The 25,231-nt window shown below is 36.9% G+C and overlaps 1 protein-coding gene across 2 annotated transcripts in view; it reads right to left on the bottom strand.

Moving 5' to 3' along the window:
* Positions 1–25,231, bottom strand: part of CCDC6 (coiled-coil domain containing 6) — a 54,949-nt gene that overhangs the window by 13,539 nt on the left and 16,179 nt on the right. For both annotated transcript variants that reach the window (XM_087766736.1, XM_087766735.1), the window contains exons 2-6: positions 20,106–20,255; positions 11,558–11,686; positions 6,344–6,447; positions 4,448–4,608; positions 1,717–1,873 (exon numbers count right to left, since the gene is read on the bottom strand). In XM_087766736.1, coding sequence (XP_087622862.1) covers positions 1,717–1,873; positions 4,448–4,608; positions 6,344–6,447; positions 11,558–11,686; positions 20,106–20,255 — 701 coding nt within the window. The remainder of the gene's footprint in view (positions 1–1,716; positions 1,874–4,447; positions 4,609–6,343; positions 6,448–11,557; positions 11,687–20,105; positions 20,256–25,231) is intronic.

Here is a 25,231-nt window from a genome sequence, read left to right as displayed (position 1 = left end):
TGAACTGACTAGGCTACCTTGCAACACACAGTAACTTGTAATGCAGACAGTATGTGCGTTACAGCAAGGCAGTGGTCTTTGAGAATTAATCTTATTTTATTCTACATAAACACCATTTTCTGTAAGTCATCCTAGTACTTGGATCAGGTGATATGGAATAGCAGCACACCGTTAGTATGCTTCCTGGTTTCAGATATTTCCCTACTACTCCAGAGAACAGGATGGAGGATTGAGAAGACAAAGCTATTGCTAGTCAGGAGGAAGAAGTTTTGGGAGAGCTGTGATGTTTTGCATTCCGTAAAGCATCTACATCCACCCCCATCTACAAAAAAATAAGTATCACCAGCTAACAGAATGCAATGGAAAAAACTGGATATCTGATCCATCACCACCATCATTTTTAGGAAGACAACATAAGCTGACAAGAATTTATATTTTAAAATCATTACTGCATGTAGTTCCACAATTGTTTTGCCTACACAGTTCTCCTAAGACTAACCACTCTAACACCTGCTTCGGCCTTCCCTTTGCTTTGTATTACTTACACTGCGAACACCTGTTTTGGAGCAATTCTGTCATGCCTTTGTAGTACCAAGAAAATCAACATGACAATGAAATTTCTTAGAAATACAGACTAGTTAAATCAAATTTTCCTGCGTTTTATTGATTACCACTGCCTACAACTGGTTGACAAAAAAAATTATTAGGACACTCTACATTTTTGGATTAATACTGTTAATTCACATAGATTTATAGTTTGACTGTATTTCCATCACAATGTAAATATTGGCAGAAAAGATCAGGCTAATGAAAGTAGACTCAAACACCAGAATCCTGTGTTTCTGACACTTTAATTTATATAGCATTCAATACATCTTAATACCAGATGCTACTGCAATATGTCAGTTGCCTAGTATTTCATAAAAATGAAAACGCTACCTTGAACTTTAAGGGTGCTCCTTGAAACACAATATCTGGACCACTATAAATCCAGAATAATGTAAAACAGTACAAAAAAAAAAATGAGCATTTGATAAGAAATAAGAATGTTTTATTCAAAGTGTACTTAAAAATCTCTTTCAAGATATAACACTGTCATATTACTATGACGTGAGAAAACACTAAAAGGCATCATATAAAACCATGAAAAACTCAAGACTATCTGTAAGGTCAGTGTAAGCAATGCAGCTTGCAGTAGAGAAAAAAAAAAATCAAGGATGTTATGGTTTGGACATCAAGAACAACCCAACAGTTCTCAAAATGCTTCCTCTAAGGCTTTACACAGTATCCCTTTGAATTTGGCTGAACGTATTTTACTTTCTGCAAAGGACAAATTAGCCCCAAGTAAGGACGTTGTTCCTACCTCACAGAATTCCTTGCAGTTACCAAGTTAGGGGCAAAACAGTGGTACTATGACTGAATTATCCTGAATCTCAGCTCCACAGCTATATTTATTTCAATATATATTATCAAAATCCTAAGCAATCTTCAGATACAAGTATTTTCTTTCTCACTGTTAAAACTAATGCAATTTCTATACAAGTTTGATACAATTCTACTGAAGGTATTCCTGGACCATGCTGAAACTTGATACACATATTAAACCCGTATACAGGTTATTTCTATGAATACTTATTCTATAATATTTAAAAAGAAGTATAAGTATTGATTAATAAGCTCAATGCCAACATATCTGGATGGCTAGAAAATACAAACCTTTCATCGTCCATTTCTAAGCTGGATTCACTTTCTGACAGTTGCCTGCAGAGTGCTTCCCTACGTTCCATTTCCCTCTGTAATTTTCTTTGAAGTCTCAAGTTTTCTTCTCTCATATGCCGCTCCTCTTCTAGATATTGTGCCATCTTCTCTGAATCTGAAGTTCAGAATTTTGTTATAATTTGATTAAAATTCCATTTCACAGACAGGCAAATATATTGTGCCTGATCTTACTCCAGTACTTCAAGAATGAGGGTGTAGAAAATGCTCAGGATGGATTTGCTCAAAATTCTCATCTTTAAGTCATTAGTTCAATGCCTAATTCAGAACGGTAGCTACTAAAATAAATTACTGGTTGACAGCAATTTTGGAAATAAAAGGTAAAAAGCAAAAAAAAGTTTTAAGTACTTACTTAAATGAATTTGAAAAGAAAGGAAAAAAGTCATGAAGAAAATAATGAAACCAAAACCATAAAGAAGTAACACAATGATTCCTGCTCCATTAAAATAATGCTATTCCACATTTACAAAGATTTTACTGCAACACACAGAAGAAATTATTTTAAATTTCCATTTCAAAGGAGGAAGCACAAAACAAGTTCTGAAAACCAAAACACTCAAACTTGTATTAAACTGCTACCTTACGTGTATTCTATATCATTCTTTCAATTACACATTTTATCATAGGGATTGGCCGGCAAAACACGTACCGATATTAAAAGCCAACAGTGGTTTACCCTTTACATCAAAGGGCAAGCTGAGTTTGCAATTCTGAACAAGTTTAGCACACATCGCTTAAATGGTCTGGTATCACAGGCTATTTAAAGTGATAAAATCAAATAATGGAAAGCTATGAAGCATTTTGACAGATTATTTAAATAAAATGGAACGCATGATGAAGACTTATGACACAATGTATTTTGTGAGGTCTTCTAAGGTTTGATCAAGTTTGCAGTTAATTCCTTGATATTAAAAAAAATTACGATTCATCATGCTTTGTGATCACTTCCTTATGCAGCACCCTTCAATCAAAAGAATATTCCTGGTTTAGATGACTCTTCCCAAACTCTCAATAATACGTGATTGATCTCTCTTCTGTGGAAATACCACTTCTAAACGTAATGCTATCACTTAAAACCATTATTATACCAAAACAGTTCCTAGACTAGAAGTAAGTGCTTCAGGAATACAAAATGTAATACCAATATCGGAATTTAGTAAGATTTTATTAAGTATTTATGAGTAATACTAGAGGTTCTCTAATGACCACATATTGCAAACACCAAACTGAAAACTGTATTTCAGTTTCATCTTCTGCTTGCGGCTAGCACATCCACCATTTCTATCAGTATTGCTATTCATATTGCAGCTCTGTTTAATCTGTTCACAAAGGGAAAGGGCACTTTTAAACCTAGGTCTTATTTTCCATGAGAATTTGACTTTAAATGCTTCTAAATTTTTACTCACCACAATTCAAAAAAGAAACCACTTAAAAATAATACAGAATACTTGAAATGAAATTAATTAGGCTAGATTTGTACAAAGAGTACTTTAAATCAAAGGCCTTGCTCTCGTTCTGAAGTTCAGTAAGTGAAGGCTGCAGTGCAGAATTGGCAAGTACAGAGATTAGCAGTCCTTATCTTCTTTTAACTGACACAAATTATTAATATCACAAACTCGCGCAGAAGGCCTCTGCAAAAGAGCGCTCTCCCATCATCTCTGTCTTTAAGGAAGGCCACTGCCTCTGGCAAGCTATTTCTCTAAGCAGAGGCTGTCAAAACCGGCACACTAGAAGGGGAGAATATTGCCTGTTTCCCACTCGCCCAAATTTTTCTGTTTATGTGGTTAGGTATCTACTTACCTATCAATTGAAATATAATGCTACTGACTAGCAACTAGGCAGAACTGACGAAACTCAGATAGAAATTTTAGATTTAGCATAAAGGAATGAAGGACTGGCATTGCAAAGATCACAGGAAGGTGCAAGTGACCTTCCTGCCAGCTGAGACCATGTGCTCAGAGCCATAGCATCTTCTCTTGAAAGGCAGTGCAAAAAGCAGGCTTTCCACTTCTGGTCAAGGGTCCATGACACTTTTCACAACAGAAACAGACAGACTTCTACACAACTATTTATTCTGTCCACCTTCAAAGCAATCTTACATAGGTAAGAACAAAATAAGATTATTTGTTCTGCTATATTGTGAAGTCAAATAGCTGCCTGGACAATTAGTCTAACAGCTACAAAAAATTAAAGGTAGCTGCAATCTAAACAAGTGAAATTCTTATATACAACTGAACTTTTAAAACAACTGAAATTCTTGTATACAACTGAACATTATTTTGCTAGCTGTTAATTCTTTTGAGTAATTCTTAATTTATAAGAAGACTCTTATAATAAAAGTAGGCCATAAGTATGTTTTGAAAAATCTCAATGTTGAAATACTCCCAAGTCTCTGAAAAAAAGAAAAAAAGATAGAAACATTTTTTTTCTGGCCCAAAATATTCAGGAAATACTTGTTGACTCTCCCAGATACCCTTCTAGTAAAGCTAAAAAAAACCCCAAACTGCAGTATAAATACATCAACAACCAATAATACTGCAATTATGAAAACCTTTTAATACAAACCTGCCCTATTTTTTCCACTTCTCCCTTAAATTCAAACTCATGAAAGTATATATAAAAATCTTACATTACACAAACTTAAAAGATTTAAAACAAGTTGTTTACTCACGCTGTAACTGTGCAGCCCTCAGTTGTTTCTTTAACCTCTCCACTTCATTCTTTAAAAATCTGATATGTCTCATCATATTTTCTGGAGAATCTATTTCCATCGATATGTCTCTGGGTGATGGTGGAGCAGATACTGGCTGGTCTAATTTCTCCTGCAAAATTCTGTATGAAAAAATGTTCAAAGTTTACCTTCAATTCTAATGAAAAGAAAACCCCTTAAATCCCCCAGAACGCCACTGCAAGGATTCTGACAGGTATATAAGATTTATTTTAATTACTGTTTTTGGGGAGAGAATTGTGGAAGAATTTATAATGCTTTCTTTTTTACCGCAAAAATAAAAAAAAGGTAAAAATTGTTGTCCAAGCACAAATCGATTTTCTAAAATATTCAGACATTGACAATCCCAAATATTTCTGCACACAGTTCAGGAAAAACAAATTCTGGACTATATATAGTTACCTCAGTTTTATACTCAAACACTACTTATTCCACAAAATAATTTCTAAGCAAATTCATTTAATCTCTTACAAGTTTTTACATTTATGTTCTTAGAGGAAGAACACATTCAAGACAAAAATATGAGTAAGGCATGTCTATGGTGAAACACAATCTTTTCTGCTTTTCACCATTATCAAAAGAGAAAACTTCACAGCCATTTTCTGAAGCACAGTCAAGTAGTCTCCCCCCCGCCCTGTTGTTTTTTTTTTTTAAATCTCCAAAGAGAAAGGTATTCCATATAGTCACAGTTTCAAATACCTCAAATAACTGATTGTAAATTCAGGAGTAATGAACTTCTCTTGTAATGAAATAAGCATATGGTAGATATTAAACATTCTAAATTATGATTTTGGGAGTTAACATATAAAGTATTTTTCAGCCTGAAAGCATGAAACTGTCCTTCACTAGAAACACGTTGGTTGGCCAGATCCAACTCTGCCCTGAAGAGCAGGGACAGCACTATGCAAGCACAACTCTTTGCATGGCCTAGTATTCACACGTACCATACGAAGTGGTACTAAAGCATGGTCTGACTCCACCATAGCTCCTCGTAAGGCACACAGTCTGAGGTAAATTAAACCAGAAATGGTCTGGCTTAAAGAAGGCTTCAAACCTAAGATGTACAAAAATCCTACCAAAGGCCCATCCTGCTATGGATTTACCACTGTTGAATATCACATGTAGTCCTTCAGAGCACCTTCCACACAGCAGGGCTCTGTAAAATAAACTACAGAACCTGCAGTTCACCTAGGCTCAGGTGTTTTCTGAGGCCCCAGTCAAGATTCACAGAGACACACTAACGTAACTGTCCTTAAACATGTAGAAGAAAATAAGGTATTAATCAACTCTTCTCCCCTACTCCCCCCAAAAAGAGAGTTCTTATAATATGGCATTAAACAGAGGGTTGCTTTAATACATATTTTTAATCTTAGCTTTCCCAGGAATATGAAGTAGTCTCACTGTCTTAACTTCTAATGAAGAAGCATCAGGAAGTCTCAATGACATGAGTGCACACCACTGAGAAAAAGCCGAAGTTTTCTTTGAGCAGATAGGAAAAATACAAGAGCTTCTCATATAACAAACACACTAAAATACCAAGTTATTTTCTCTGGGCTAGGAACATAAAACTGACCCCAAACCAGAAGCTTTAAAAAGAGTCTATCAGCAGTTGAAAAAAATTCAGCAAATTCCTTTGAGCTGTCCCAGGTCATTTCTTATACTAGTTAGCTTCATCTACTTTAAGCAATCAAGGACGCGGCACCATGTAACCAAGGAGCTTTACAACTGCTTTAACTTCCAGGTTTTCATAGATCAAACAACTCTTATGGGACAGAGATGAACATTATGTATTAAATGATATCCCTCCCACAGTTACAAACACACTGCAACAAGACAAACCGTTTTTCTGCTTCAAGTTTATCCATCCTCTTCCAGAGACGATTCACTAGTGCTTCTTGTTCTTGTTCCAAAGTATTTTCAAGGTCAATCTTCTCACGTCTTAGCTGGAGAGGAAAAACAATCAATGAAAATGATGGAAATACATTTTTTGCAAGAAACTGTCATTAGAAAAGATCATTGCTATAACGCCACCATTTTACATGATGCTTTACAACAGCAAGGAGAATGTGAAGAAGAGACAAAAATCAGGCACAACACACTGGTCACAGAGGCAGTGAAAAATCGAGATTCAGGAGTTGCACAGTTGTCCTCTTCTTAACAGAAATTTTTCTCACAGAACTTGTTCTCTCTGGCCAATAAGGAGGAGCTTGAAACCTGGACATGAGGTCACTGATGACACGACAAGCCTATTCAAAGACATCTATTCCATACGTCTCTGAAGTTCAAACGGAATTTACTGTCCACCAAATCAGCGTTCATTCTTTTGAAAAGTTTTACATTTTTTTTAGTAGAAGAATCACAGTTAAAACCAGAAGAGACACAATGTTTGCCTTGTGTTAGATAAAGGAGCAACATAAAGAAAATAGTAAAGAAAAAATTATGTGAACTGCCTTAAGTGTTACTGTATCAACCCTTACTAGCAGAAACAAATGTATCTCTATCTTAGCAAAAGCTTTATAAAAAGTCAACACTTAACACTATTCCCATTCACTTACTGCGTGAACAAACATTCTTCATTCTACTATAAGCTAATAAAAGCAGATATAATGTAGAACCACATATGAAGAAATCTATTTTTAGTATTTTAGTACAAGTACAATGCAAATATTAATAAGAATACACTACAATACTAAGAGGCACAGCTGATCTCATTCAGTAACACTGGTAGTTGAACTCCACAAGTTAGCAATAATGAAACATATGGGAATAGATCAACACCCTTACAGGTGGAAAATAGCATGGAGGTATTTTTCCCAGCCAAGCCTTAGTTAACACTCACCGCTTTCCTGATGGGCAAATAATCCCGCGTTACAAAATTAAAAGACTGAAAACAGATTAAGTGATTTCTTTGCACGTTTACTGCGTCACTGGGTGAAGTGCTATTACAGCATCTAAATCTGCAAGGGCTCTGTGCTAACCACTAAATTAATATTGAGATACCCAAACAAAATTTAAACTTACGCACTTCAGGTAACAGTGCAAGTTTAATGAATGTACAACTTTCTTCTTTAAAGCCTAGAGGAATTAGTTACTGTAAGTAAAAAACAGACATATATTGATGAGTAATAGGAAACATAATTAGAAAAAGAAACATAGTTTAGTAAATCTTTCCATGTCTGAGTTTCCAGATGTACATTAACAGTTGAGGGAATTTATACTTCAGTAAAAGGGAAGTCAGGAGCAACACGCTTCAGCCTCGCCCAAGGGATGAGAACTTGGATCCTGACCGACACTTCGTTCCCCCCACCAGCAGGAGCTGGAGTGGCACGAAGGCAAATGGCTCAGCCCCAGGAGATATGGGGAGCTTTGCCTTCAGGCACTGCTCATTAGCCAGTTTGGCCAACGCTTGGGGCTGACAGCATTCAGAGGGAAGAACGTACACAAAACGTTCTGAGAATCTGCACACCGTGCTTCTACATTGCCAACATACGGATCTTTGCTACGTTGCATAGCTATCTATACAAACATGATGAAAAAGGTTTGACCGCAGATCACTACTTCTGCAGCAATGGTTTTTGCATCACTTCAATGCAGCATGGTTTAGACTCACCTGCTCTGGTGATCTAGCACCAAACCAACCCACAAAAACATACCGGTGAAAATAAATCTATTTCATTTCATGGTAGGAAGAAGAGCACACTGGAATTTGAAGACAGGGTAAATTATTTATAACCTTGGATTTGAAAAATCTAAGATTATATTTAGTATTATAGCAACCACCACCAAGGCAGCAGAGTCCATTAATTAGAAATCTGCATGTAGGTGAGCATGCAGAGCAGCAAAGTCAAATCATCAGCAATAATATACAAATAAGCCTTGTGATGTGCCCTGAGGGCTGACAGACATGCTCTGATGAAACACCAAAGAAACTGGGTTGTGAAAGAGAGATCTAAAACTCCCCATTTCCAGCAATATGAAAACACACTGGAAACAAGTATCTTCCTTTCCTGATCTTGAGGTTGTCCCAGTTCCTCCCAGTGTCAGGATATTAAAGCTTTGAGGATGAACACCTTGAACTGAACCCACAGGAGAAGTGACTGCAGCACCCTGACCAGAGCTGTGAATTCAGAAATTATGTATATTTATTGTGTACTAGGTAGTTTCAGGTGTACTTTGAAATGTAGTCTAACTCTAGTCAATGGATTTGTTAGGAATGTGATAATATTCTGAACTAAAATAGGCAGGATAGGATTATATCTCAAGACCAAACCAGCAGCTCTGTCAATACTAGTGTCATTCTACCTGGGTTCAAAGTTACATTCCAATCAAACATCATTTAATTTTTACCATCACAACTGGGAAATGAGAAAGTATTGCTTGCTTTTTTGGACCTTAATCTTCCATTCAGAAGAAGGGAAAAAAATCCCTTTTAACCTTCTTCAGTATCCAATTGTTTTTCTTCTCATCTCTCTCTCTTTCACGCATACACTTACTTTACTTCAAACGCAGCTAAAATAGCCATTGTCTGTGTATTCTTGGATTACTGCTTCTTCAGTCTTCTTGCCAACTTACTAACAAGCACAACTATTCCCTCTTGAAATGTAGATCTTCCAAATCAATGAAAGTTGAGTATGATCCCTGCCTAAGCCCACTATCCCACATTTCACTTCTCTGCTTGTCATCTGCCCCGCCCCCTTGGTACCTTTAAATCTTTGCTGCTTTGCAAGAATATCTTTCCAGAAGATTTTACACATTTCAAGTTGTTCTCCTTTCAAAGAAGCAGAAAAAGGAGATGATTATTAGCCATTTAGTTCTTATTTCTCATCTCCTAACTGTGTCAATTCCATTTTCTCACTGTAGTGTATGAACTAGAAAAGCAATCAAAAAAAGTAACAGCAAGACTACACAAACTTGGCCTCTGCAGGACAAAACTGACAGCTATTTATTTCCCGTCAAACCACTGAACTATAACACAGAACATTATTGCTCATTTTAACTGAGACACTCAGTTAATGAAATAGTCACACATTGCAAATTTCTTCACCATTAGTTTCAGAGAAGAATGTTCTGCCACTTCAAGCTGACTTAAGAAAACTAAGTCAGGTCACATTTGAACCCTAAGTTCCAACCTAATTTTTTATTTAGGAATAACATTCTATGCAACCATCACTGCTACAAACTGGCTACCTACCGACCACCTGTGGCATAAGCAGCTTAGATGAGAGAAAGGAAAGGAGGAAAGACACAAGGCATAGATAATTCATGTTCCGTATTTTAAAAATAATAGTTTAGTGAACACACGTTGTAACTATCTGCTCACTGATTACAGGGATAGATCTAGTAATGCAGCCCTAGGTTATGTTCAAAGCATTGCTGAAGTACTCCTTCCAAAAGGAGGTCTCCCAAAGGTTATGTTGAAGCATTGTGGCAATCTCTCTTCCTTAATTCCCTATGTGTACAATAAAGGCAACATTGCTCTACTCACAACTCTTGGTTGCTTCTTGCTAGGTACAGCACATGCCCCAGAGGCTGTTGCTTCAGCTGGTTAATTAGCACAATAAGCTTTTTTTTCAAAAATTTGTGTAAGAGAAGAAAGCACGTTGAAGTTCAAAGTAACTTTAGATTTACCATACCTTACTATAAGAGAAAACAAAGGTATACGTTGCATTACATATAAATACGCATGGAATTTCTAAGTAAGATTGACAGCCAAATTAAACATCTTCATAAACAAATAAGTTTTCAAGGTCCGACATTTGAGAGAAAGATCTTTGAGCATCCATGTTTTTTGAACAATCTATCACTGATATTCAAACGTAGCAACAAGTTTCAAATTTTATGATTTCACAAGTCTGCCTGCCCAGAACAATGTTACAAAAATAAATACCATTAAGATTTCAGCTGTGGCTCATGATAACATTTCAAAGACTAAAACAGCTTAATATGTAAACTTATTTTGCATTTTGATTAAGTGGCCACCACCACCACCTTGTGGCTAAGAGAGTTATTTCAATCTCATGTTAATTTCTATGCTGGTTAAGGATTTGCTGGCAACTACATCTTCCTACCTTTCTATTTTTCAATTGGTTTCATAGATCTCTCTATATAGAATGTTAGCATAAGAATCAAGAAAACCCATTTCATCTTTAAAATAGCCATTAATTTATTTATCCACAATGTCAACAGAAACAGGTGAGTCATACAAAACTGGTAGAAATTCAGATTACCAGCAACAAAAGCTCCACATCTGATGAGAACAGCAAAAAAATTCATGGAAATAAGGTACTATATTTACACCACCCTAATTATTGGACTTCTGCAAGCAAGAAAAACTGAAGTTCCTTAACAAGGCTATATGTTTCATCAGTTTGCCTTTTAAGTCAAAAGGACTCCTACTAACACCACTGAGATGCTTTGATGCACATGCCTAAAATTAGACATAAGAGCAGTCCCAATGTCTAAACTTCCAGTGGAAACATGACCAAAACAAGTGGTGTTTTATCTCTGCAATCTTCATAACTGCCTAGGGAGAAACGGAGTTGGACGTAGTTGAATATAAAGTCTTTTTAAATGTACACACAGCTGACATCTCACAGTTCAAGTCCTGTGCTATCCAAGCTGCCACAAAAAGGTGACCTAGAGCACAACTAGACCACCTACGTATTATTTACTGTTGTATTTAACCACTATCAGAAGTGACAGTCTTTCTCACTAGCAGCATGAGAGTGGAAGCTGATGAACAGCAACAAGAAGCATTACTTACAAAAAAAGTTGCATTTGCAAAAGTCACAGTTGTCCAGCAGACATGAAGGCCTGCAGTAAGGCTACTAAAAGGTATAATGGCCATGAAAAAAAATTAATCAAAGTTTCTCATAATAAATTATGTTAATGATTTATTGCTTTGACAGTCCAACTGACTCTTCTACATTCTTGATATTACCCAGTTTCTTACATACTTAAAAAATTAAGTCAAACCTAATACAAAACAAGTTTGGTTTTTTTTTTCAGAATCCCTTGTGTTACAGTCATATAATTCTGTAAGTAAGGAGTTACCTGCTCCAGGGTGAGCTGCTTCGAAATTGTATCATTTTCCAGTTTTTTAATCTTCTTCATCAGTTTGTTCACTTGAAACTCCTGTTCCTGCTCTAAATGCTGCTCCAGTTCAGCTTTCTCATGCTGCAGCTAAAAATTTAGGAGACATGGAAGTATTTTAAACACACAAATAAAAGTATGGAACATTATACACCTTTTATATGTTTATTTACACGTTTATTCTTACTGCACGTTAAATTCTCTACTGATAATTCTTCTCAAAAGACTTCAAAATGCACAACCCACCCAACATCCCTTCAAAAAGCAACATTTCAAACTGTGTTCCATTTACAAAGCAGATGGAAGTAAACTACATTTCCAAACATTTAATAAAGTCAAATCAAGATAGATACATTATATATAGCATATAAAATAATTATAGACATTTCAGAAGTCAAAAATCTATCATAATGTTCACAAAAGCATTAATTTTAATCTAAATGCACCATCTCAAGAGCACCCAAACCACAAAATGCAGGTCTTAGCACTGAAAGTTTAAAATCTTGACTGAAGTCATACTACTGAAATTGTTGTGCAACAAGGTAGTTGGGAAAAAAAACAAAAAACAAAAAATCTAATTTCTGTTCCTATGCTAGCAAGAATCAAAAGATTTTAGTGACATAAACACACTGGTTATTTCAAATCAATGTTATACATTTTCTTAACACTTAAGGAAAATTTTTGTTCAGTTAATACTTCCAATGAAAAAAATCTTTACTCTCAAAGCTCTGAAGCAGATGGAAACAACACCACCCACCCCCACCCCCCCATTTTAACATAAATTATGGCTTGGACTAGAGTCACTTTGAACACTAAAGTAAAAAATCACAATGGAATCCCTCCGAAACAGGGACGCAAGTCTTCCTGTGGGTAAAACAGTGTGACTGGCACCATGGTATGAACACGTGAATTTGACTTAGGGAAAAGCAAATGTCACCAAAAGACAATGGTGTAATTACACTGTGCTCTGGCCATCCACCGAAAATTGCAGGCACTTTTTTCCACCTGCTTATTTTCTAGGCCAGTTCTTCTGGCTATCACATAATAATACGTAAGATCATAGTGTTTAAATGTGTGAGGAGAATCTGAGGAAATGGAGACACACCTCACAGTCACGGATACAAGCTGACGTTGCTGGACATCCACAGTGAAGAAATATACTTTGATTTTAAAACAAGCTAAAATTGCTAGTTCATTAATTCAGTTCCTTTTGCTGCTATTTAGAGACAAAATGGTCTGTGAAGTGCAGCCTGGCAGAAAGGCTGGTATGGAGAGAGCACTAGGCAGACAGTAGCTACTTGCCAATATACATATGGGAGAAGTTTGCAGCTTAACTGTGTTTTCAGGGCCTATCTATTTTGAGATTTTATTTTTCACAAAATAAACACCAGAATAGTAATTAAAAAATAAATGAGATTTATTCCTTTCACTTACTAAATTACAGTATATTTTCTAAGACCTCTGATGCTCATGGAAATTCCCATGCACTTGAGGAAGCCACCTAGACTCCAACATGATAATCACTGAGACTATCGTGACAGCTCTTGATCAAATGGTGAAGAAATTTTCTTAAACTGTCTAGTTGGAAATGAAGGCATTTCATTTCTTGTGAGAATACGCAGGGCTCCTAAGTGAGATTTTCATGAGAAGAAAAATTTATATGCACACTTCTAAATTAAAATACTGTTCCTGTTGTTTGATAATCAAAAATTTGAAGTTTCTTACTTCAGTACCGGAGTTAAGCTTGGTTGGAAAAAAAACAGGTTTAATATGAAGAGGACAATATTTAGTCTTACAACTCCATAAGCCCCTCTCTTTTCCTTCTCCACCCCTACGCAGGAGCTACAGTTTAAGACTGAGACAGCCGAAGAGTCCAAGGAGCAGACAGCACGCAGATTAGCACCTAGCTCAAGGTACTTGCTGCACTTCCATCAATCTTCATTTTGCTTCATTAAAAAAAGCTAGACGCTTTTTTTTCACCTAACTAAAAATTGAGACCAAAGCCAGTTGCTGTAATTGGCTTATATTTAGTTAGCAAATTAAACCGCGAAAAGGCACATAGCCAGAATCTCTTACTCATCCTAAAGCCAGATGCTGCTAACAGAAAGCATGTGGTTGGGGACTGCTAGCATTTGCAGACAGTCCAGTGAGTCAGGCAGATCATACAGTTGCATGAAGGCACCTCAAACCAACTTAACAACAAGTACTGTTTCTTGTTCTTGTGTGCTTCATGCAAATGCAACTCCTGTGTTATTTAAAACAAATTGAGCTGCAATAGCACAATCTTGCTCATCAAATCATTCCTTTTAAAGCTTGCTGGAATTTCCATCACACAGGAACTGATGAGGCTTACTCATTAGATCTGTAACTGCTGTGTAGGATCTACTAAACCCTACCTTGGTAGTGTGAATGTACTGCAGCCAAAGGACCATTCCAGCTGATCAGAAAGCTACTAAGCTAAGACAGGAGAGAGGAGTTTCTTCTATTTTGATTTTAATGTAAACACACCAGAAAGCAAAGTGACTGGGAATAAAGACAAACCCACAAACACTTTCCCCTTGAATGCTAAAAGGGATGAAAGCCCTCTCGGACATTCTGATTAACCTACTTTACTGTGCTACTCCCCTTCATCCTTTCGGCTTCATTATTCAAAGTGGGAGAAAAATACTAATAATGTACCCCAAAATACATATTAATGGTGTCTGTCACTCACAATTGGGTAAAATAATTTTTCCCTTTTATTTGCTTTGATCACAAAAAACAAATCAAAACAAACAAAAACCAGTTAATGCTGAAACCCTAACGCTGAAAAACAGAATTGCTAACGAGAAAATATCCACTGGTAAAACACTGGTCGATACTGTTTATTTTACTTAGTAAAGTAAGAGAGTATTTTCAAACTGTTTTTAATTATATGCAATTATAATAACAACTGTTTACAGATACACCTACAGCTGCCACCTAAAGAGAAGGAAAAAACATGTTAGAACATGTCATCTTGATGGCAATGTCTTATAGACCTTGAATTGCATACGAAAACTGTAGGAGGGATACTGGGGGAATTTTCAGCTACATAAGATCAGAGATGGGTTTGCTGCAAGAGAGACTAATACTTTAAAGTGAGAACGGGGCCATCAAATACAAAGCAGCAGAAAGAGTGCATGTGTTAGTTCAGGGAAGTCCTATACGACTACAGTAATATCCTTCTCTCTCTACAGAAATAAGTTTCCTGATACAATGTAGGACCACATTTACCTTATTTCCTTACTGTACTGGCTTATGCTGGGACAGCAGTAAGTGTTTTTATGAAATAATGGAGCTAATGGATGAAGTTCCCCCTTAAAAAAACAACCCTCATTTATACCCCAGACTATGACCTTGTACATTGTACTGAGCAGTCTATTTTTAGTACTCCAACCCTCAAAAGTTGTCCAATTCCTCCTTTGCTGCATCCTGAAAGTCCTATTTATTAACAAATTTGTATCAGCAGTTTGCCTCCTCTTTATGTCCAGATGTTCATCAAATAAATGATAGATGAGCTGACTCTCTTTATTCTGCACAATCACATTTGCATCCTTGAGCTGATGCATCGTATTTTGGAAAGCAGGAAGGGTAATAGCTTATGTTTACAGACTTATAATTTTTGAAAGAATTGTCAAGAATCAGACTTGCATGACAAACAGTTCTGTATGGCCTCCCAATTACTTAATCTGCCTTACTATGCACGATGCTATTATCTTGGTATGTTGTAACATTTTACTTTCAAGGACAGATACTTGGACGAATCTGCACTTCCAAAAATATAAGGGTATTGAAAAAAAAAATCTGTATTTGATTTTGAAAAGGACTGTTGCACAATTTAAAGAATAATTGACTTTGTAAATCAAACAATATTAAAAATTAATTACTCTTTTGAGCAGCCTTGTTTCACAAAAGATAAATTTTCAAGATTTACTACTTTAAATTTCAAAACAGTAACTCAACAAGTCCATGTCCACAGCTGCAAGAACAGATCCTGCATCAAAACACTTCTAATGATACTCTGCAAAATATTACTACCATTCTATAATGACTAGGGATCAAGGACTCTACAAAAATATTATTCCAAACTTTCCAGAGACTTAGTCAGGTAGACAAAAATATAATTAGAGTAAGTACATGAGAAAATATAGTGAATGTATATAAGGGTTATAAGAACTTTATCAGGAATGTATGTGATGAAAAGCTTTTGTTTACTCCAAAACCTCTGTTGAGATGCATGTGCTCCTTCATCTCTGCAGCATTCAGCCTAGAAAATTAAAATTACGCTAAACAAAGGAAATTCAACTCGTAAAAGTGTACACTTATTTATTGGGCTTGTAGAAGCAGTAAAAGCTAATGCCACACAGTTATAAACAGGTAGTATGAAGCAACGGAATGGCACCATAAAGCCCGGCAACAGGAAGACAGTATTATTCCAGTGAAAACACCTTCTTTCATGTGCTACTGTGTATGTTTAGAATCAGTCTGGCATATAGTAAAATGTTTCAAAATTAATTTCTTACAATATTGAAAACCCGATCTAACTCTGTGTTTTGTAATAGTAACGCACATCACGCTGAACTGGGAAATTCTTGTTAGGCTGTTAGTGTGGAGCACTGCAGCTCGTGCTCTGGCAGACAGCTTTCACATTTAACACGTTTTAACACTCTGGGAGCTCATTCCAGATGCCACTCTGAATGCGATGCATAAGCCCCTACAATTGCGACAAACGAAGGTTTGACAAAGCAAAAAACACACAGGCACTATGAAAAAAGTCACTCTGCTGGGTGGCTTTCTACTGAATAATATGGCAGTAATTTTGACACAGCCACAGACTAGTAAATACTTGAAAAATTAAGAGACTACAAATCATATGCAGTTTACCAGAAGTACACCCCTCCCACTGTTCCAAAAGGCAAAGTCTTAGACAACACAGATTCATATGCATTTTTTTTTCCCTTACTCATACAAAAAGCAGGAAGACATTTGATGCACAATGTCTGACAGTATGAATTTTAAAAGTCTATTTCCACATCGGACCAATGTTGCCTGACAAACACACACAGAGATCAAGAGTTTAACCGCAAATAGCAAGGAACAGTGGAGCAACCAATTACTGCCAACACTTCCACTGGAGACTACTGCATTTCTGGTTAAGTCATCATCCAAAGTCTGAGTATAATTTAGCTAGAATTCTCTCCAGAGCAAAGATACCAAAAATGGAAGTGAGCATTTATCAATTCCCTATTAGCGCTATAACTGCCTCATCAGTCTAATAAAGACAGAATTGCTACATTGTAGTAGGTAATGGTAAGTATTGGCACTCACAAATCTCAGGAAATTCAGAAAAGTAAACTGTAATTATCTTAACTTTCTGTGTCTGAAAAACATTAGTCAGGAATTTAGCACTACACCCGTGTAATGGGAAGAGTATCCCAAACTAGAAAAGATATTGTAATAAATACTAAGTTGACCATGTGATATGTGCATTATTAGCTCTTTTCCACAAAACGAGTTTATTTGTAGTATCAGGAGTTTCTTTTCTCAGATTTTTTTAACTGGCAGTCTACATGGGTATAATTTCCACGATTCATAACTGAAGAATCAAAACTTCCAAACAACAGATAAGCTTTCATGAATCAAAACTCAATGTCAATATTATTTTCAGTTCTTTGCTACTTAATAAAATTGCCTCCAACTCACCAATATTCTAATACCAACTTACTAAATCCATGATCACTACAGAGATAGAAAATTATTTTTGTGGAAACATACTGTAATATTAAACTGTTTCCTAATTCTACAGTTAAGCTCTGTAGGGGAAGGGACCATTTCCTTTGTGTAACTTATAAGCTTGCTGAGCATGTTACTAGTGTTTAAGAGAATATATCAATACACATTTTTTGCATTTCACAGCAAGTTTATCACACCAAAGACATAATCAATCCATGAAATGAGATCTGCATTCAGCATACACAGAAACAGAATAATAGTTTTAATATTAAACTGTTTGCTTTAAAACAAACAGTCCTCCACCTGTACTGCAAGTCTTGAGACACTGTAAAGGTATGAAAGGTCATCCAGATGTATGGACTACAAAACCTGCTGACCAGGCAGATTTCCCTGACACAGCTTAAAATAGGCTTTGCACTAGAGCTTTGATATATCTCTTATCATCTTCTCCGTGCACTGCAGTTAACAGGTGAACCTGTAAGCAAGATATTCCATGCCACTCACCCTTCACAGGCACAACCACTACCAACATTGACAGGATGTTGACAGCTGTCTCTTTTTCAAGTAAGTTGGATTAGTATTTAGATAGAGGACAAACTCACAATTTACTTCCAAAAACTGCTACCTAATGATGCTGTGAGAAATTACACCATTTTAGGACTAACAATCTGGAACACAGGTACATTTAAGAACTGTCACCTTTTAAAATCTTCTGGTTGACAGGACCACGTTTATCAAACACTGAATGAGGGTTAAAGGAAGGCCACATGAAATGAAGTGTAAGGCTGTGGGCTGAGATACTGTTCAGTAAAAGCAAGTGGTGGTCAGAATTTTACTTCCATATTATTGTAGTTATGGCTATGTACTTACTTTCTTTCAGCAGAAACTTGCAGCTTTCCTACTGAAAGCCGGATAATATTTACGGGATGATGTTGAACTCAAGACTGAGGATTTTCTCCAGATGCCACACAAAAGGCGAGAATAACTTCACCAGTTTTATGCCTGCGTTCTGTTTCAGATATACGTGCTTCTCTGAATCTTTCTCTCACTAGTGAGAATGAAGTTACACCCTTTAAGAGTTTCCAATGGATAAACAGCATAATGCCCTTGCATTATTTCATACATTACAATGAGGCAGCCCCTGGGCCATTTTGAGAACAGTAGATTGTTACCTTTTTCCTTAATTTGGGGCAACAGTCAAAGGATACTTTCTGAAAGTCCATAGCAGAAAAGCATAAAAATTAATTGTAGTTTTAGGTTGACAAGAAGCTTATATTTCTCTTTGTAATGTGTGAACCTATTTTGCATAATATTAGTCATTTAAGAACTGTTAAAGACATAGCTTTAAAGCAATCGCAGTTGAATTCTAGGAAAAAAGGCTAAGCATATTTTAAGCAATTACTAGATACAGCAATTCAGTTGCTGCAGAACTTGTGCAGTACAAATTTGTGTGCAAGGTCATTATATGAGTTCAAAACCCTTCAGCAAAATCAACTGTAATTCATGCTTTTACTTTTAAAGTAAGTTTTACTTTGCTCTACACAATGTGGAGTACAGCCCCACGTAACCTGGTTCTGTAACCGATTTCTACATAGCCCTTTCAATTAAACAACATTGCTCAACAAAGCATTTCTCCCTTTACTGGAAGAGACTTTAGTGGAAAGCTTTTTTTATAGTGATATCAACATCTTACTTAAATTAGGAAAGAACACTTGATAACCCTATTTTACTGCCATCTGCTTCTCTATTTTTCATAAAAATGTATGACCTTGAAAGTAAACGTACGTCTGATTCAGAAACATTCTTGTCAGTCCTCAAGAACAGCAAGGGGAAGTAGTAATACCAGATCAAGGATATCAAGTCCTTATTTTCAGTAACAAAAGCATCAGCTGGGATTAGCTCTCATGTTGTTTCCAAACAGTGCATTTCCTAACTGCAGGGCTAAACATGCCTTAAGTCTCCAGCTGCGGAATGTAAGAAGTGCTTACAACATACAAATTAGGATATTTAAAACTGACTATTTTTTCATGACAAAGCTTATAAGTAACAGCATGAAAAAAGCCATAGTGGATCACACCAAACATTCACCTAACTTAGCACCCTGTCTCCTACAGAGGCCAAAAGCAGGTATTTAGGCAAGTCTATCAGAACAGGACAAACATATACACCACTTCCAACAGATACTTACCCACTTTTCAAAAACCAGCAACTTGTGTAATGAAAAGAAGTTTCTCTGCCATAAATCGTTCTAGCATCTTCAACTTTTTACTTTTAGCACCCGATTGATGTAAATGTTTTAATTCAAGAGAAGGAACCATTTTGTTAAAAGTATGGATAAAGTCTCCTTCAAGCATCACTGCACATTCTTGTATATAAAGTGTAATATTTCAGGACTCCTGTTAAATATCAAGTACTCCTGAAAATAGCTTCAGTTTCACTAACACTTTAAATTAATCAGTAACTCTCTTGTGTAAGACAGTTAACATTTACTTTAAGCGACATCCATTTCTTTGCATCTCTATACAAACTTTCAGGTTCTCAACACCATGAGTTTGCAGAGGCACACTTTAAAGCAACTTATTAAAAAACGAACGCTTACTCACCACTCTTCTTGTACTTTCCTTTATCAAGTGTCAGCTTTACAACAGCTACAACCTGACCACATCCCTGACTCCAGTTGCAGTCACACAAAAAAGTTCAACCACCAGTTGGTCCCAAAGCTCCTGGGAGAAACATCAGTAAAGGCACCAATTACCTGCATCAGTTTTCTTGAGAGCTCATTAGTGAGAAATTCCTCTTCCTTTTCATAGTTTACTGCAAGTGTTTCTTTTTCTTTCTGCAGAGCTTGAATCTTCTTAAATAGAGTATTACTGATGAATTCCTCTTCCTGCTCTGCTCTTGCTTGCTGTGAAGTAAAGACATAGTTTTAAGAAAAAAGGGAGCAAGTTTCCACATTAAAAGCTGCAATTATTCCATTCCCCTTTAAATGTCTTCCACCTCTTTTTTTTTTTTTTTTTTAATCTTGCCCATCATCCTGGAGAACAGTAGGATGGATCTAAGCACTGCTACCCTCCCCTTTTCTAACATCATAGCACCTTTCTTCCTTTTTTGTTCCCCATCTTTCAACTTGGGAAACCACATTGGTGCTTTAAAGTGGCCTGCCCCCAACCAAATGCCCGAACTCCCCAACCTTTTTAACTGTATAAAAGCATTACTGATTCACAGGTGCCTACTTTTACCTACTCTGTTCCTAAAACCAAACTCGTCTCTAAACATTCTCCATTATGAGCTGAAGCACAGCTCTGAGACTGCTGTATTCAGCACCGTGCCTTCTTTCCAGATCCCTTAGACTGCAGCCCTGCTTTCTAGCAAAGTCAAATAATGCATTTATTCTTTCACCCATATATGCCTTGCTTCTGAGCCACAGGCAGCACAGCTCTTCTCATGAGAATTTCTGCCCAAGCACCATCCCAGGAAAACATATTACTTCGCAGAACTGTTACTTCACTACATACGACATTAACTTTAAAAAATGCCTTTACCCTGAGGATTTCCAAATTTCACAAGAGGAGAGCTACTCTGGAAATCTTCCCCATGAAGAATCACTAGAGAAGACAATTTCCATTTCAGCTCTCCTATAGCACCTAGGCAATGCTCAACAGAAAGCCAGCCAGCGTGAGCTCATTCCCTCACATTCCCTACAGTTCAGGTGTTTGTATATTTTTTTAATGTACATATTAGAAACTTGACAAATGGAACACAGAGTTATCTTTTGGAAGTCTGCTCTAAAAGGCCACAAAGGGTATTTCATATGGGCAAATGAAAGACCACAGCTACAAATTGGTAGAGCCAACTCTTAGTTCCACAGTCCAAAGAGAGCCCAGAATGACAGAAATACAGAATTCCTAAGCCACCGCCTTTAACAAATGAGACAACGTAGGGTTGAGGAGTGTTTTCATCACCTGCAATAAAATCCACATCACTTGAACTTCAGATTTGTGATTTTCCCTGATCCTAATAAAATTATACCAGCTTACAAAATGTAAAGATTCAGTAAGTTTTGTTTCAGTAAAATTTGATGGAGGAAAATTTAAGAACCGAAACAGAAGCATAATTAGTTTCACTGAAAGCTTAGCTTCCATAATCTGCCCAAAATGTGCCAAAATAACCATCTCTTTATACATATTGTACAGTGGAAAATGCTCGAAAGGTTTCATTATGTCAGTGATCTTTTAACTGGAATGACATATTCCCTAGTACTCCCAAGAGACAATTACTTAAACAGAGAGAAACTCCATGCCTACAAGAAAAGTTACTTAAAGAACATAAACGTCTTTAAAGTTGTTGGAACAATAGGACAATTGCAAATTCTCCTCATGATATCGCCAGTATCACAAAATCTAAAGCAGTGGTTTGGAAACTTCTCAGTTGAATCCTCCTTTCATCAAGTCCTTCTCTTTACATCTTTATCTCTGCCTTCTTGGGTCTTCTCCTGTCTCTATCACTCACTTTCTTGCCTTGGCCCTTTCCCACTATCTGCCACCAGCTCCCTTCTCCCTGTCACCAGCAGAGCTGGCACAAACCCAACCTGAAAAAAAAAAGAAATAAAAGAAAAGAAAAAAAGGTCTGGCACAGTTTATTAGCTTAGGAGCTTAGGTCTTGCACAGCACCTCCTCTCTAATGTCTGTGCATCTCAGTGGCAGAGAACCGCTACTCCAGCATGTTCAGCATTGGTATTACCACTTGCCACATCAAGACAATGTAGAGTTGTCCAAGAGCTCTGAAGAAATCCTAAATTGTCAGCTCACATCTCAGGAGATTAAAACTCAAGGAATCTAACTGATCTCGATACCATCATCTACACTAAATGTGGCTTTATTTAGGGCTACTCACAATCTTACATCTTCAGAGACATTTCGGAACAGAGTAAACAAGTCAAATTGCAAGGGTTCATTGTTCTCAAATCGTTAAAATTCATGCATGCTGTTCCAAAATCAACTCCTCCATTGCCTTCACTACACAGAATTTCTACTGGTGCCTGCCTTTCAATGGTTCAGACAATAAAAGACAGTAACACAGACCAAGCTCACCTAAAATTAAATGAGAAAGCACTTGGTTCTAAAAAAGAGAATCAGGGTGTTTCTACTTTGATTTCTGTTCATTTCTAACTTGCACAGATTTGTTCTGCTCATGCTTTGTACCAATCAAAAGCTCTAAAATCACATTATTACAGCACCGAGCCTGCACAACACTTCGTAGCCAGGTCCTGGTGTTACATTAATGATGGGTGCTTAGGCCAACGTGAACACGGGCTGCCAAGATCCCAGCCCACTCCCAGCCACGCAGCAATGCCCCTCCTTTGTGCTTGCACGGATGCTCATGCAACCAGGCAGCAGGCCAGCACAGGCAGAAGGAGACACCCAAAAACTAATCCTTTCCCCTCCTCCTCCCATTTTTCTTTCCTGGATCCGCTTCCTAAACTGGCGTAACACACAGGCAGAGTGCTGGCATGTGGAAACGAAGAATGAACAGCCACAATTTAGACCTGTTTAAACTGCTCTGCCACAACCCCCTCCGCTTACACCGCGTAGGACACCTGCTTGCTTTCAACTTGCTCAGAGGAAAAGCTGAGTATGATTACATATGCCTCCATTATACAAAGAATATATTTCTCAACTGAACAAACAATAGGAACCCTAGAAATCTAAGTATGAACTGTAAGTTCCAGATATCCACAGATCCTATTTAATACAATGAATGTCCACTTAAATTACCCAAGGGTCAGCAATTTCAACACAAACTTTTTAGTCAAAAAAACATCATACAGTTATTAAGACTGGGTACAAAAGCACATGATGCATTACCATATTTCTTCTAAATCCACATATTTTCATTCTGAAACTTTCCCTTCATCTTGTTACTCATTACTTGGAGATAGTTCAATTATCTTAAGTAATAAAATCATTCATGTTTACCTTAATATTGCCTAAAATCTTGATATCTGTTATTCATTTAGCCCATAATCAAACTGATGTTGCAACACAGTCATTAAAAAAATCAGTTTTTAATACTATTTCCCGCACAGACTGTGTCACTGCAATATCTTTCTGGACACATATACACTGTGTTCCCATATGGCTAAACTGCCTCTTTATTAAGTATCTGCATTTGAAAAGAGGCTCTGATATGATCAGCAAAAAATGAGGAACAGTATGGAAATCAGTCTTTTGTGGGTCTTCTATGAGGGTACAGAGTTCTTGGTTCTTCTCTATTATCCATATCACATTCAACATCGAAAAACACTAACAGCAATTCACTCTGTTCTGTGTACTGTATTACAAAATAAATTGCTAAGGCGCTGAGTGATATAAAATGATAATACCAGATCAGTCAATCTCTGGAAACCTGAAACAAGCAATCTACTTTCACCACAGATTTTCTGCATAACCACAGTCACATCCACCTGTCTCCTGTGTCTCAAAACTCCATGTATAGCTAACTCAGAGTGTTTCATAGACGCATCCACTAAGGAAACTCTGTAATTACTGTGGTCAAGACCATAAATGGCAAAGACTATCATGTTACTTTGCAAGAAATCAAGAATGAAGAGGGGGGAAAAAAAGCACCTCATGCACATAAAACACACAAAACCTCTTATATTTTCTAGGAAGAAAAATCCTATTATTATTCCTATTGTAGTAGCATGTGAAATCCTGATCACTAGTAGAGCTGATGCATGAAGTGTTGTAAAAACCCATCCTTGTGAGCTTACAATCCAATGAGCTAATTTTAAAAGAATTAAGAAACATATTTCTCCTAAACTTTATACAGTAACTGAATATCATATTAGGGAGTGAATCTCATTAGAAGTTATTTTTCCACATGCTGCATATACTAGCATAAACTGTGGGAAGTTTAGTGTTAAAATCTTTTTCTGCTCTCAGTTCTTCATCCTGTAAATATACCTTTAGCAGACCAAGTTCACACTGCTAAGATTTCCCTCTGCCTTCTTGCTTCTAGTACACCCAGCAGCTTCTGCTTACGGTGAGATGCTCTCTTTCTGCATCACTGGACCATACCGCAACCACACTGCTCTAGTGGCACTATTTTATGAAGCAGCAAAATCCAGTATTTCTGATGAGGCATCAGCTTGAACACAGTCAAATTAAAAAAACATTAAAATAATAATAATTAAAAAAAAAATCACAGCTCCCCACACTCCCTTCTCCCCCCAGTTAGTTCTTCTAAAAGCTTCACAGGCCTTCCTGATACTGCATAGTATGTAAGCAGGTTCCACAATCACAATTAATACCTACTCCGTAGTCAATACCAGCACAACATTTTCAGTGATCTGACATGAACAAGATCTTGCATTTTAATTTCAGCTCTCACTTCAGACACAATTTCAGTAACAAGTGTTTCACAAACTGCTCCAGTCACCTACACTCAACCAGCTGAAAGCCAGATGCCAAGTACGCCTGGCTTGCATGCTGACAAAGCATCACCTGTCTCCAGCAGCATCCAGAGTAGAGGTGACACTAGATTTCAGGGGATCTTGCTGGAGACAGCCTACCAAGGACTGTTTTGATCTAATCCACTCTTGAAGGTCCCTCATCTTTAAGGCAGGAGCCACCATGACCTCTTTACAATTCATCCATCTTTTTACGGTGCAATTTTTGTCGACAGGACCCTATGGACAATATAAGCCTGCAGATGGAGCTGAAGAGCAGTTTCATCTGGTTGCTGTACACAAGAAACTCAATCTTTGCTACTGAATATAGACTGAAAGGTTGGGACAGCTTCGGGAAACGATGATCTCAGTTGCTGCACATGTTACACCGAACTAAAGCTGTCACTTCAGAAAGCAGCCTTTCCCAAAGT

The sequence above is a fragment of the Nipponia nippon genome, unplaced genomic scaffold (genome assembly GCF_047370975.1).
Source record: "Nipponia nippon isolate SJK-2023a ecotype South Korea unplaced genomic scaffold, ASM4737097v1 scaffold_3, whole genome shotgun sequence".
Lineage (NCBI taxonomy): Eukaryota > Metazoa > Chordata > Aves > Pelecaniformes > Threskiornithidae > Nipponia > Nipponia nippon.
Note: the sequence above shows the minus strand (reverse complement) of the source record. Positions and strands in the feature narration are given on the sequence as shown.